The following is a 13,595-nucleotide window of genomic DNA, read 5'->3' on the forward strand; positions in this document are numbered from 1 at the left end:
GAATAGCAGAAGTTCAGGATGAATGAGCTGAATGTGGGATCAGGCTCCTCCCCCTTGGTCCCCTTTCCCCCTAAAACACCAGCCCCAGCTCACTAGCTAGGTGGCATCATGCAGCTCTGGGTCTCTCCCTCACTTTTTCTGCTTCTCATCCTCTGCCAAGAGCTTCAATCAGAATTAAGACCAGGTTCGTATGAATATGGGAGCTCCAAGAGTGGCCTGGGAGTAGGGCCAGGGGCCCAGCAGCACAAAGAAAGCCTTGCCTCTCATATTTTCTAGCATGACATTAGGAAAGGCACTTCACCTCTCTGAGCTTAGGTTCCTCATGTAAAGCTGGAAGTCTTAATATCTACCTTGAAGAGTAATTGCAAGGATAAAGCCATTCACATACAAGGAACCTACAAGGAGAATACAAGAAACTTATAACCCTGCTTCAGAGGATCTCATGGCTTTCCCCCCCTGTTTAAACAAACATTTACTGAGCACTGAGAGCCAGGCTTGTGTTAGGCATGTGGACTGCAGAAAAGAGGATGTTGAGATCACTGTTCTCAGAGTCTTCTTGGTTAAGGAAGGGAAAGAGTGATTGAAAGCAGTTACTGTTTATTGATGCTTTTCTATTTTTTTTAATTTTATTTTATTGAGTTATAGTCAGTTTACAATGTTGTGTCAATTTCCAGTGTAGAGCACAGTTTTTTAGTTATACATGAACATACATATATTGATTGTCACATTCTTTTCACCATGAGCTACCACAAGATCTTGTATATATTTCCCTGTGCTATACAGTATAATCTTGTTACCTATTCTATATATATCCGTCAGTATCTATAAATTTCGAACTCCCAGTCTGTCCCTTCCCACCCACCTCCCCCCTGGCAACCACAAGTTTGTATTCTATGTCTGTGAGTCTGTTTCTGTTTTGTATTTATGCTTTTCTATTGATCAATGTTTTTCATTAGCTATCCTTAACCCTTCAGCAAGCCTGAAATGTGGATACTACACTCTCACTTTACAATGAAGGAACCTGAGTATCAAGAGTATATATGATTTATCCAAGATCACACGTCTAGAAAATGGCTGAGTCAAGTTTCTACCCCACACTCAGATTCAAGCCAGACCTCCTTTCACAATTGAGAATGACAATGAGATGGGAGGTAGAAGCTGGAGAGATCTTACTCATCAAATCCTAGAAAACCAGGTCTAGAAGGGTGCTCAGAGATGACGGAGTTCAACTCCCTAATTTTACAAATGAAGAAATGGTGATTTGGAGAAGTTGATACAGCACCCCCCAGTAGTAAGTGGCAGGGCTTGGATTTGTATCCACTTGAGTTGGATTTCCAAATCTTGGATTTTCACTGTATCAGGCTACTCTCAGATGTGAAAAGCTCAGATGTGAAATTCTGTGTCGATGGATCAGACCTTGGCTGGGAGGGCCAGGTGGGCTGGGTGCGAAGAAATAGAGCTCAGCGCATGGACAAGCTCCCAATTGTACCCGGGGCCATCCCAGCCCCTGGCATGGGGGACTAACAAGGGGAAGCTGATAGGTTTGGCCCCTCTCAACCACTTTCTCTCTTTAGGCAAACCTGTCACCAGAAATGTATGCAAACTTCCTATGGAAATCGGACTTTGTCGAGGCTTTGTCCTGCGATGGTTTTACAACTGGAAAACTTACGAATGTGAGCTTTTTTCCTACGGAGGCTGCAATGGCAATGACAACAACTTTATGGATAAAGAAGTGTGTGAGAAAGCTTGCAAGGACACCTGATGTTCTAATAGGAACACAGTGCTCCCTGGACTCAGGATCGCTCTCGGGCAATAGAAGGCATTTTTGTGAGCAAGACAGGCACCCCTCCACCTCAAATTTCTTCTCCCTGCTATGATCTTAAAATCACTCACCTCTGTGCCCAAAATTCTACAAATATTGTCAACATGTTTAAACTCTCAAGACTTTCTTTTGAAAAAACATACATCCATACAAATATACTGAGGAAATTAAGAGTTAAGTCATTCACACTTAGTACGAATGACTGCTTAATGAATTGGAGGATAAAGGTTTTGGAAGACAGGGCTGAATTTGAAAACCTGGGATGTGGTATTGGAAGGGCCTACATTGGACAAGGAAGTAGATCGACGGGGATAAAAGTTCAATTAAATTTTATCCACAGGAATAAAATTCAATTCTCATCTCGAAATAATATGCCTCTGCATATGCCTTTACTTACTTTTTCCTTAAATGTATAAAAATTATACAGTATTATTTCCTATCAGTTTTCACGTAGCATTTTTTGTTTGTTTAAAAATTTTTTCATGTTGAATTGATATGACACAAAAATGACAAAAACAGATGCCATTTGCAGCAACATGGACGGACCTGGAGATCGTTATTCTAAGTAAGCCAGACAGAGAAAGAAAAATACCATATGATACCACTCATATGTGGAATCTAAAAAAAAAAAAAAAGAAAGAAAGGCACAAACAAACTTATTTACAAAATAGAAACAGACTCACAGACATAGAAAACAAATTTATGGTTCCTGGGGGAAAGGGGTGGAAAGGAATAAATTGGGGTTTGAGATTTGTAGGTACTACTATATATAAAATAGATATACAACGAGTTTCTTCTGTATAGTACAGGAAACTATATTCAATATCTTGTAGTAACCTATAATGAGAAAAAGAATATGAAAATGAATATATGTATGTGTATGTAGACCGAAACATTATGCTGTACATCAGAAATTGACCAAAAAAAACCTTTTCAACGAGCACACACACAAAAATTACAAAAATAGTAGAAAGAATTTCTATATGCACTTCATCTAACTTCCCCAAATGTTAACATATTACATAACCATAGTACAATGCTAAAACCAGGAAATTAACATCAAAACTATACTATTAGTTATAGACCGTATTTGATTTTCATTAATTATCCCACTAATGTCCTGTTTATGGTCCAGGATCCAATCCAGAATCACATCTTGCATTTATTTGCCATGTCTCCTTAGTTTATTCTGAACTAGGTGAATGTCTCGGTTTTTCATTGTCTTTCATAACCCTGACAGTTTTGAAGATCATTGGCCAATTAAATTGTGTCATGTAGCATTTTATTATAAACATTTTCCCAGGTCAGTGAATAGTCCTCAGGGTCATTGTTAATGGCGTTACAATAATCTAACCTATAAAGTATTGTAATTGACTCAGCCAATCATCTATTGTTGAATGTGTTTTCAATTTTTCATTACTGTAAAATAACACAAGGTTAAACATAAGCATGGTTTTAAAACACCTTTTAAAAATAATATCCTGAGTGACATCAGAAGGATGGCTGAATAAGATGTTCCAGTCTCGTATTCCCTCTGAAAAATAACTTGGCATCCTTCTGTAGACAAAATGCATTTGTGGAAGCTTTGGGATCCAGGTGGGAGATTGTGAAACCCCAGTGCCGTCCCAGACCAAGAAGAACCATTCTGAGAAGGCAGGCCCGCACCCAGGTGGTTGGCTGGCTTACCATACTCCCAACTACAGACCCAGAATCAGCTCCATGTCCCTGAGGACTTGGCTACAGCCCCATTTGGCTTGGTCCTGTCACTGGCACCATATGCTGAGGGATCTGGGAGAAGTGACACTCCCCTAAGCGTTGGCTCACAGGCTTGCAGAACTCGGTGAGCACTGAAATGACCCGGGATCAGGCTCCAGCCCTTTTCAGCTGCAGTCAGGGAGCCCCTGGAGGTAAATGCACCAAACTCGTTCAGACCGTAGATTCTGAAAGGGCCCGCTAACGCATTTAGCTTGCCCATGTACAGTCCTGTTGGGACAGGGACCCAGCAGGAGACACCACTGTCTGCACCCCTGGAGATCCTGAAGAGGCCTGAACTGAGTGCCAGCCATAGACTGTGAGCAGTCCTCGTGGCACAGGGACCTTGGGGGAGACACTTCTGCATCTCAGGAGATACAGAGAGGGCCTATGTTTGGCTCCAGCCCCTCCAGCCAAGGTCAGGGAATAGTTCAGCCCAACCAGGCACCTGGCAGGAAACACAATCATCCAGTTCCACTGGTTCCACTCCTGCACGACTGTGATTCTGGTGGTGTCCTAGTACCTGGGGGCAAGTGACAGAAAGTTCTTACTTGCCAACACCAGTTTGTAAAGACTGGAAGAGACGTTTGCTCCTTCCAATGCACAGACATCAACACAAGGCTACATGAATGACAAAGAATCAGCAAATGGACTAAAGCAAAGGGACTAAAAAAGCTCCAGTAACCAGCTCCAAAGAAATGGAGATCTATGATCTGCTGGCCAAATATTTCGAGATAATTATCTTAATGAAATACAAGAGAACATAGATAATGAAATGAAAGCAGGGTCTTTTACGATGATGTAACTTAGGTGTTGTCGACTGGCTGAGGCTGCGTTGTCATCTGAGGCTCGCCTGGGGAAGGATCCACTTCCAAGCCCACTCACGTGTTTGTTGGCAGGATTCAGTTCCTTGAAGGCTGTTGGCCAGAGGCCACCTTTGGTTCCTTGACAAATGGGCATCTCCAGGGGGCAGCTCACAGTGTGACAACTAGCTTCATCAGGGCGAGCAATGGGAAGAAGCAGAATGAATGTCAGCAAGACAGAAGACAGTCTTTTGTAACCTAATCTTGGAAGAGACATCCCATCATGTTTCATTGCATCACTGCTCATTAGAAGCAAGTCACTAGGTCCAGCCCACATTCAAGGAAGAGATGACACAAGGGCATGAATCCTAGGAAGTGGGGAATCACTTGGAAGTCTGATGGCCACAGGAAGTAATTTGGCCAGAGTCATCACAAAGCAGTAACCATGTAAAGTCTTGGTTCTGGGTCTCCAGCCTCTCCCTCCTTCTTCCCCGATATTTGTGCCCAGGTTCAAGGCTCGTAGTGCCCGCTCCCAGTGAGTACAAACATCCAAGAGGCCTTACATCACCAAGTCTGGATTCTGAGAACTGTTGTGTTATAAAAGATGCTTGGATGGAAAGATAAACAGAAACTACCAGAAAGAAGAAACTACCAGAAAGCCGGTGGGTGCCAGGTAAGCTCCATGGGCACTGGGAATAACACTCAACATAGTAAATAGTATTCAGGTCTCATTAAATTTCTTAACCCACATATGCTGGAGGAAAATCTTCCAAATGAGTCGACTTCTCAAGAATGCAAGATATCGATTTAGGAGCATACACTAATGCAGATTGATAACTTGCTTTTACCAGCTAACAATTTTGGGTGAAGATTTTCCTATAGCATTAAATATTCTGCAATGTAATTGCTAAAAGGTATAGAGCTTTCCTGGTATGGATGGATCATGATTTATTTAACCATCTTCCATGATTAAATGTTTAGGTCGTTTATGGCTTTTCAGTATCATAAGTGATATTGCAAGGATAATAAGTCACTGTGAGCATTTCCAATTGTTTAGTTAGGATAGATTCCAAGAAGTGGAAATTCTAGGTCAAAGAGGACATGCATTTTAAAGGTTTTCAACACATAATACTTCCTATTAAAATTTTAATAGCTACCACTTATGAAACACTTATGCCAGCAGCCAAGCTAAGTGCTTTACATACATTATTTCATTTAATATTCCCAATAGCCTGAAGAGGAAGATTCTATTAATAGCTATATCTTACAAATGAGGAAGTTGAAATTACTTGGGCAAGGTAAGTTACTTGCCCAAAATAGCAAACTGGAAAGGAATGAAGCTGGTATTCAATCAAAGTCTGACTTTAGGATCCATATTCTTAATCAGTTTGCTATCATTAAAATTCAGCACTGCCGTGAGCCATGCAGTCCCTGCTTACCTCTCCATCCCATAAAATCCCCTGTCCTCTCCGTATGGACTACAGGCAGATAGTCTGGGCCTGCCTGCTTCTCTCTCCCTTTTCATGTTCATATTTTGCTGGCTCTTGAAAACTGAGATCTTGCCTTTCACATTTTTTTCCCTTACACGGAGCCAAGAAAAGTGACCTGTACAGAGTAAACACTTAACAAGTACCTTTTGATTAGTTTCGTAGAAATTACACCGTGGAGGAAAGGAAGGACCTGGGGTTTATTTTTCGGAGTTGAAGTTTTAAGCTATGAGTCAATGCCATGATTCTCAACATCTCTGAAATATGGAAGGAAGGAGGGAGGGATGGAGGGAGGGAGGACAGACAGGGAGAAACAATGCTGATAAAAGAAGAGGGAACTCACACCCGGAAATTCTCACTAACATTTCCCAAATTGGAGACAATAAAATCAAAAGCTGTGAGCAGGCCACCCAGGAAAAAGTTATGGAAGAACCCTCAAGTGTAAAAGCCCCCATCCAGTACTAAAGAACCTCCATAGAAGTGAGAGAAACCCCCACGGATAACCTTTATCTTCTGAACTGGGAGAAAAGTGCGGAGGGAATACAGAACATGGTAACTGGGAGCTCTGTTGTCCCACAAATAAACCCAACCTGGAGACAAAGCAGTAAATACGTAAGACTGAGAAATCAAATTGGAGGAGAGAGGTCAGTTGAAGCCCTCAAGAAATCTCCTTCCTACTTGAACCATCAAGAAAGGTTCTGACACAGAAAGGCACATGTGTTTTCCTCTTTTGATGGACAGGCTGCTGGAGGGAAGATGAGTGAGAAGGGGTGACTCAGGCATAGGGGAATTAACCTGAATTCTAAGGGTAACCTCCCCTTGGGAGAAGGATACTTCATTAACTAGATGGAGTAAACTCTGGCATAGGACACTTGGCCAAAACTCAGAGGAGAGAGTCTCAAAAGCCCCTACGAATGTTCCCTTCCTCCTCCACCATGCCCCCAGGCTCAGAAGAGTAGCTAGATTGAGGTCCCCAACCGTCACACTGTAACTAGCGATGGGAAACCGAAAAAGGAGCTCAGTAAAGTATAGAATTGGAACACCATTGTTTACCAAATTATATCATCATGGATTCCGGCAAGAATCATCAGTGGATGCTAAAATTAGTGCGGAAAACTTTGAGAAGTGGTAGGGTGTTTGTGGAGTCTCAAAGTATCTTCCCACAGACACACTCAGCACAAAGAGGAAAACAGGAGAATCCTGGGAGACACTCTCTTACTCAGTTAATCAGTTCACATCACTAATAACAAAACAAATCAACATCAGGTGCCCTCGGAGATGATCCGCCACAAAGGACATAATAGACTTTCTGTAGTATTACTGCCAAAAGTTCATGAAAAGATACCAGATAAGCTCAATGGAGAGACATTCTGTAAAATGGTTCATAATCTTCCAAAGTGCCAATATCGTGGAAGACAAAAAAGATCAAGGAATTTTCCCAGATTAAAGAAGATTAAAGAGGGGGAGGGTACTGCTCAGTGACAGAGTGCTTAGCAAGCACGAGGTCCTGGGTTCAATCCCCAGAACCTCCATTAAAATAGATAAATAAATAAATAAACTTAATTATCACCCCCTCCAAAAAAAAAAAAAAAAGAAGAAGAAGAAGATTAAAGACAATTGAAGGCAATGCAGGATCCAGAATTTTCTTTTGCTGTAAAAGATGTTATTGAAACAATCGGTGAAATCTGAATTAGATGGGTAGATAGACTTCATGGGTGTGCAGCCAAGTCACAAAGTGCTTTGGACTCAGCTGGACTCTGTACCTGGGGTTGATGGTCTGTGGTCACTGTCTTGAATTTCTCAATAACTTTACCCTTGAATTTGTGCTTTATAGGTGAAGACTAAGAAGAGGATGCAGTATGATCTGGGGGCTTGAGGCCTTGGCTCAAGAGCTGTCCCTCCTCTTGCTGCCTCCCTGGAATGGGTTCTCTGCAGCCCACTCTCCACTCCCTGGTACCCTGGCCCAGCCCAGCCCCTTCCTTTCTGCTTTTGCCCCCGGCCTTGTCACCCTATGGCTGGGGCAGCAATTGATTCGTATTAGTGGGGAGGCCCACGGTCTTCCATTGCCTTCCACTCTTGGTGGGAGCATGAGTACAGAGAGCTCAGGGTTAGGTGTGCACACCCCGTGACATTTCAGGGAAACCTATGGCAGCCACTGTCCCTGTTCTGAGTTGGTGGCATTATGGTGCATTCAGGAGGCTACTGGGAAATGGTTAACCTCCCACCCACGCCTGATTCAGATCCCAGGCATGTCCCAGCATAGAGATTGCAATCCCTTGGAGATGACCCAATCCACGGGACTGTGGAAAGCGGACGTCAATTTCCCCCACCCCCAGCCGGGGCACAGAGCTTCAGTCTGGTAGCTGGTGGAAAGAGAATCCAGCAGCAGGATGGACCACCAAGCAGCAGGGCAGGGACCTGGGCACCTCTGAGGGTCTGCACTGTCTCCACAAGTATCCCCCTGCCTGCGGGAGAGTGACGTTAAAGCATAAACAAAAAGCACTGTGACAGGTCTAGAAAGACTCCACAAGAGAGGAAAAAGCTTTACATATGTGTCCCTTTAATGGCACGTTTCTCCCAGCTTTTTGAGGAGGGGATGCCACATTTTCATTTAGCTCTGTGCCCCATAAATTAGATCGTTGATCCTGTCTGTACATTAGATAACAGTACCATCTCAGTGTTAATTTCTTGAATGTGATTATTGCACTCTGCTTATTTAAGAGAATTCTTTTATTTTAGAAACATCACTGAAGTATTTAGGATATCTGCAACTTACCCTCACATGCTCCAGTAAAACGTAATACATGTGGTTTGTGTATGCATGAAGACAGAGAGAAAGGGAAAAGATTAAAGAAATGTCAGGTGTAAGCATTTGATGAATGTAGGTGAAGAGTTTGCAGGAAACCTTGGCACTTTTCTTGCAACTTTTCTTTCAGCCTGAAATTATGTCAGAATTAAAAGTTGAAAGAAAAGAATAAAATAAAGCTTGAAAAAGAAAAAAGTCAAGAATAAATCACCCCAATCACATCAGAACTACCAGGAGGGTGGGACTGAGTGCCGCATGAAACTGTAGGCAAATGGAAAAGAAATAACAGGGCAAATCTACATGCGTACAACAGCTGAACAGAATTCCCTGAGACCAATGAGAACGGTCCTTGTGATAAGCATGCACATGCCTAAGTCAGACATTAATCTGTTGAAAAGTTTATACTCTTTCCAACCAGAGTCTGGCCCTATAACAGAGATCATGAGTGAGCCAATCTAGAAAATTCTACCCTCCAAATCACTCAGCCTACCAGGTGTCTACCTATGAGTCTATGTTGATTATTCCCTGGAGGTTGGCTAAGGAGGTCCTGTGGGCACCACTTGGAGCTTGGCCTGCAGAGTGGACCCCTAACCCTTCATTAGTGAGGGTATTATTCTGAGATTGACAGCCAAGGGCAGCTGCCTTCCGTTGTTTATTCCCTTGGTGAGATCTCAACCATAATCTTAAGCCTAAACCTGACCCACAATAAACCACAGGTGGTGGACCGTTCACTTGGTGAAAAATCTCCAGAGTGGTGTTCAAGATGTGAGGGCTACAAACCATGGGGGTCCGGTAGCTCTAGAAGTTCCCATCTTTTTCTGGAATGAACTCACCCCAGTAGGTTTAAGTTTGGCTGGACCCTGGGCTTCCTTGGGGTTGATATCCCAGCCCCAGGGTGCGGGGCAGGGGACATACAAAGACTTCTGTGTCTAGGACCTCTGTGCTCTGCAGGCAGGACCCACTGATGCTATGCTATTCTGTGACTGAGAAGGATGCTGCAGCTCCCGCCAAGTGCCACCTTTCATAGCTAAACAAACCAGAGCCTCGCCAACGGATTGCTCCACCGAATGGCGGGCTAGCTTGTTTCAGCCATTGCTGTTTTCACGTCTTCCTCACCCTCTCACTTTCCCCATGAATTATCAATGGGGGCAAGAAGGGAAGTATTCATTGTGTTTGCAAGATGATTATTTTACCAGCTAATTTCCTAAAGCTGTATCAATGGACAGGACACACAGAACCATCACAGCTGGTCCAGCCCAAGTTGCAGGTGCATTAGGGCTGCCAGTTTGGGGGCCTGGTACTGGCAGATGAAGAGGCCACACAACATTTCTTCCATGCCCTGCTGGATAGGCTAACTGCTCTCCCCACTTCCACATCACCCCCAGAGTCTATTCTTAATGTAACAGCCAGAGGGATCTTTTTCAAATGTAAGTCAAATGATGTCAGCGCTCTGACCAAACTCCTCCTAAATTCCTCACAATAAAAGGCGAAGTCCTTGAGTGACCACAGGACTGTCCGGATCTGTGCCCACATTACCTCTCCAACCTCATCTCCCCTCGTGCTTCTGACCATGAATCACCTCCAGCCCCCAGAGGACACTCTGACCTTGGTCTGGACAGCTCTGCCCACGGATTTTACGTGGATCATGTCTGTCTGCACTTAGCTCATGACTTGAATGTTACCTTAGGAAAGCTCTCCCCTGAAAACCCTCTTCAAAGCCACTGTTATGGAAACGACAGGCCAGCCAAGAAACAAGCACCACTCGGAGGGTTGGAATACTCAGATTTATTATGCTGGTGGGCTCAGAGGAACTTCTGCTCTGAAACTCTGAGCTCCTCCAAGATGTGTGCATGAGGTTTTATAGGGTTAATTACAAGCTTGGGGTATTCGGCCAATAGGCATGGAACAGCTTTAGCAGCATCATTATCACAAAAGTAGAGGCAGGGAGGCAGCAAACCAACATTTCAAGGCCAGATATGTCTCTCTGAAAATCCAGCTGGCTAGCATTAAAAAAAAAAAAAAAAAAAAAGAGCAGGGAATCAGCAAACCGACACTTGTTACACTTAGATTTACAAGTTAGCTTGTTAGCCGAGCCTGTCTTTTCCTTCTCACCACCAACCCCACCTCTATCTCATCCCCTGGACCCACTAGTCCTCTTACCCAGCTTTAGAGTTCGCCGTAATCTTTCCACCACCTGATATGTTACACATATGTTGATTCACTCGTTTATTGACTCTTCCCCCAACCCTACACACACACACACACACACACACACACACCCCTTACACCTCCTTGATGTCAAATCCCCCCCCTCCACCCAGAACAGAACAGTAGGTGCTCAATAAATATTTACTGAATGAGCGAATGCCTCTGCTTATTCCTCGGGCTGGGCTGTCCTCTACTGGTCTGTCTAGAATTTCATTTAAGTTCCGGCTCACTCCTACGTAACCTCCCATTAGCCCTCCAACCTCCAACCTGCACTTTCCTGCAGAACAGATGTCTGTTCTACACAGGTATTACCACACACAGCCCTCTGGACTGGGGACGGGGTTTAGAGGAAACAGCAAAGCAGTGGGCTACTGGAGATGGGAGAAGGTGAGTGGAGGAAGAGACCCAGTCCTGAGCTCCAGGGGGCAGCAGCTTACCAGCGTTCCCAGCCCTGAGAGCCACCCTCCAAGACAAAGCTCAGCATTGCTGTGCTTCGGCTACAAAGAACATAGCCCATCAAGAGCCTGTGGGCACACGTGGGCTCCTGGAAAGGAGCCGAGGGAGTAATATTGTTTTGTGGTTTGGGTGCTGAGGGACGAAACAAGGGCAGGCATACAAAAGGCATACATCTGCCTTCCCAGAGTTAGACACGCCCTGCCCCAGGGCTCTCTTTCAGAATGCAAACACGGGGAAAGCAGGCAGTGGAGGCGGTGGTAGCCACACCTCCCAACATATTTATTCCCCAACATATCTACCCAGCCCATCACTGGAGGATGCCTTTTTTTTTTTTTTTTTTTCTGCCTGGAAGGGCTGGGGAGACTGAAGCTGAAAGAGGACAGAGGACAGAGGTAGAAACCAGAAAAAAGAAAGCTAGGAGAAAAGCTGTGCTGCCATCTATGGCCAAGAGTGGCGTTATGCACTGAGCACCCGCACTCCCATCCAGGAGACTCGCCCACCTGTATCCCCAGGGGGATGGATGGAGAAGCCCTTGGTTCTTGCCTGGCTCAAGGTCTAGGGCAGGGAACCTGCAGAGGATGAGAAAGATAAAGCTGGCCAAACTCCAGGCCACCAAGCTTTCTCCCTCCAGACAACCCCACTCAAGCTACCCTAATCTTTCACATTCCACGGTGGGCGGAGGAACAGGGAAGGGCATAAACCATGTCCTGGGGGGCCAGAGTCACTGCCAGGACTTCCTTACTCTACCTCCTCCTCACCCCAGAGGCTAGGTCCACCCCCCAGGGATTAAAGTGAGAAATCACTGCAGTAGAACCAGCCTGGGACACTGGTGTTGATGGATGACTCAGGTTCAAATCTAGGCCTGTAAATACTACTCAGCCATAAAAAACTGGAGATTGTCATTCTAAGTGAAGTAAGCCAGAAAGAGAAAAAAAATACCATATGAGATCACTTATATGTGGAATCTTAAAAAAAAGACACAGATGAACTTATTTACAAAACAGAAACAGAATCACAGACTTAAAACAAACTTAAGGTTACCAAAGGGGAAGAGGGGGAGGGATAAATTGGGAGCTCAAGATTTGTAGATGCTACTTACTATATATAAAATAGATAAACAACAAATATCTATTGTCTAGCACAGGGAACTATATTCAATACCTTATAGTAACCTATAACAAAAAAGAATATGAAAATGAATATATGTATGTATGTGTAGGACTGAAACATTATTCTGTACACCAGAAATTGACACACTGTAACTGACTATACTTCAATTAAAAACAGAAAATTTAAAAAATTCTCATCTATCTCACCTTTTTACATGAATCGTAGTACACTGCACATGTTGTGTCATATTTTGCTTTTTTCGAACTCAATATATCTTGAGGATCACTCAGAGCATAATGCACTCAGAGCACGATGTCCCAGTCACGCATATACATACATATATTTGTTTTTATATTCTTTTTCATTAAAGGTTATTACAAGATATTGAACATAGTTGAGATGGATGAGAATTTGAAAATAGGTATAGAAAGAAGGGAAAAATAGAGGGGCTCAGGAGAGGGGATACGAAGAAGAGAGGGAGGGGGCTGGAGCTCAGTCTTGGAAAGAAGACACAAGAAATGGACAGCATCGGTCGTCTCCACAGAAATTAACAGAGTGGCTGCGGGTGGAGGCAGAGTGTCAAGCATGGAAGATATTTTCGTCTTGTATTCTTTTACCTTCTGAATTTTGGTCCACGTGAATGTTATTTACACAAAATAACGGTTTGATTTAAAAAACAACTACAACAAAGGACCCTGGCTTTGCCACCTTCTTTCTGTGTGGCCCTAAGCAAGTAACTTGGCGGGGTCCCAGCCTGTAATGTGTAACTGTCATCAGCTACTTTGAGGGTCATCAGTTATCCCGAGAGTGGTTTTGCAGACCCAGGAGATCTCCCACGCTAATCTCCCAGCCCCACATCTGGCACACAGTACATGCTGCTGCTGTCAGCAGAAGCCCCAGCAATGAATCCCAGCAACTTTGGAAAGATTCCACCATCTCTCCGAGCTCCAGTTCTCTCTTCCATCACAACGGGAGAATAACCAACAACCGCACAAGGCTGGTGGGCGGATTCACCTGCTACTGCACACCAGTTGAGCCCTGAATTTATGTTCACTTTGTCAGAGATGAACTCTCCCCGGAGCTGGTGCCTGGATGATCTGGTCACCTCTTTCCACCCCCAACCCCTCACCTCAACCCCAAGTCCCGGGGGC

General features: G+C 44.1%; 1 protein-coding gene and 1 long non-coding RNA gene across 2 annotated transcripts; one reads left to right on the forward strand and one right to left on the reverse strand.

Moving 5' to 3' along the window:
- The first annotated feature begins 108 nt into the window (after positions 1-108).
- LOC105087890 (kunitz-type protease inhibitor 3) lies at positions 109-1,762 on the forward strand. Its single transcript, XM_031434400.2, has 2 exons — positions 109-184; positions 1,575-1,762. Exons 1-2 carry the CDS (start codon positions 109-111, stop codon positions 1,760-1,762), a joined length of 264 nt encoding a protein of 87 aa, XP_031290260.2.
- Positions 1,763-10,435: 8,673 nt separating this feature from the next.
- On the reverse strand, positions 10,436-13,567 carry LOC135318508 (uncharacterized). Its single transcript, XR_010376603.1, has 2 exons — positions 11,835-13,567; positions 10,436-10,670 (listed from the first exon to the last, which is right to left on the reverse strand). It is a non-coding gene; the product is annotated as an uncharacterized LOC135318508 (long non-coding RNA).
- Between the last annotated feature and the right edge of the window lie 28 nt (positions 13,568-13,595).

The sequence above is a fragment of the Camelus dromedarius genome, chromosome 18, assembly GCF_036321535.1.
Source record: "Camelus dromedarius isolate mCamDro1 chromosome 18, mCamDro1.pat, whole genome shotgun sequence".
NCBI classification, from domain to species: Eukaryota; Metazoa; Chordata; class Mammalia; order Artiodactyla; family Camelidae; genus Camelus; species Camelus dromedarius.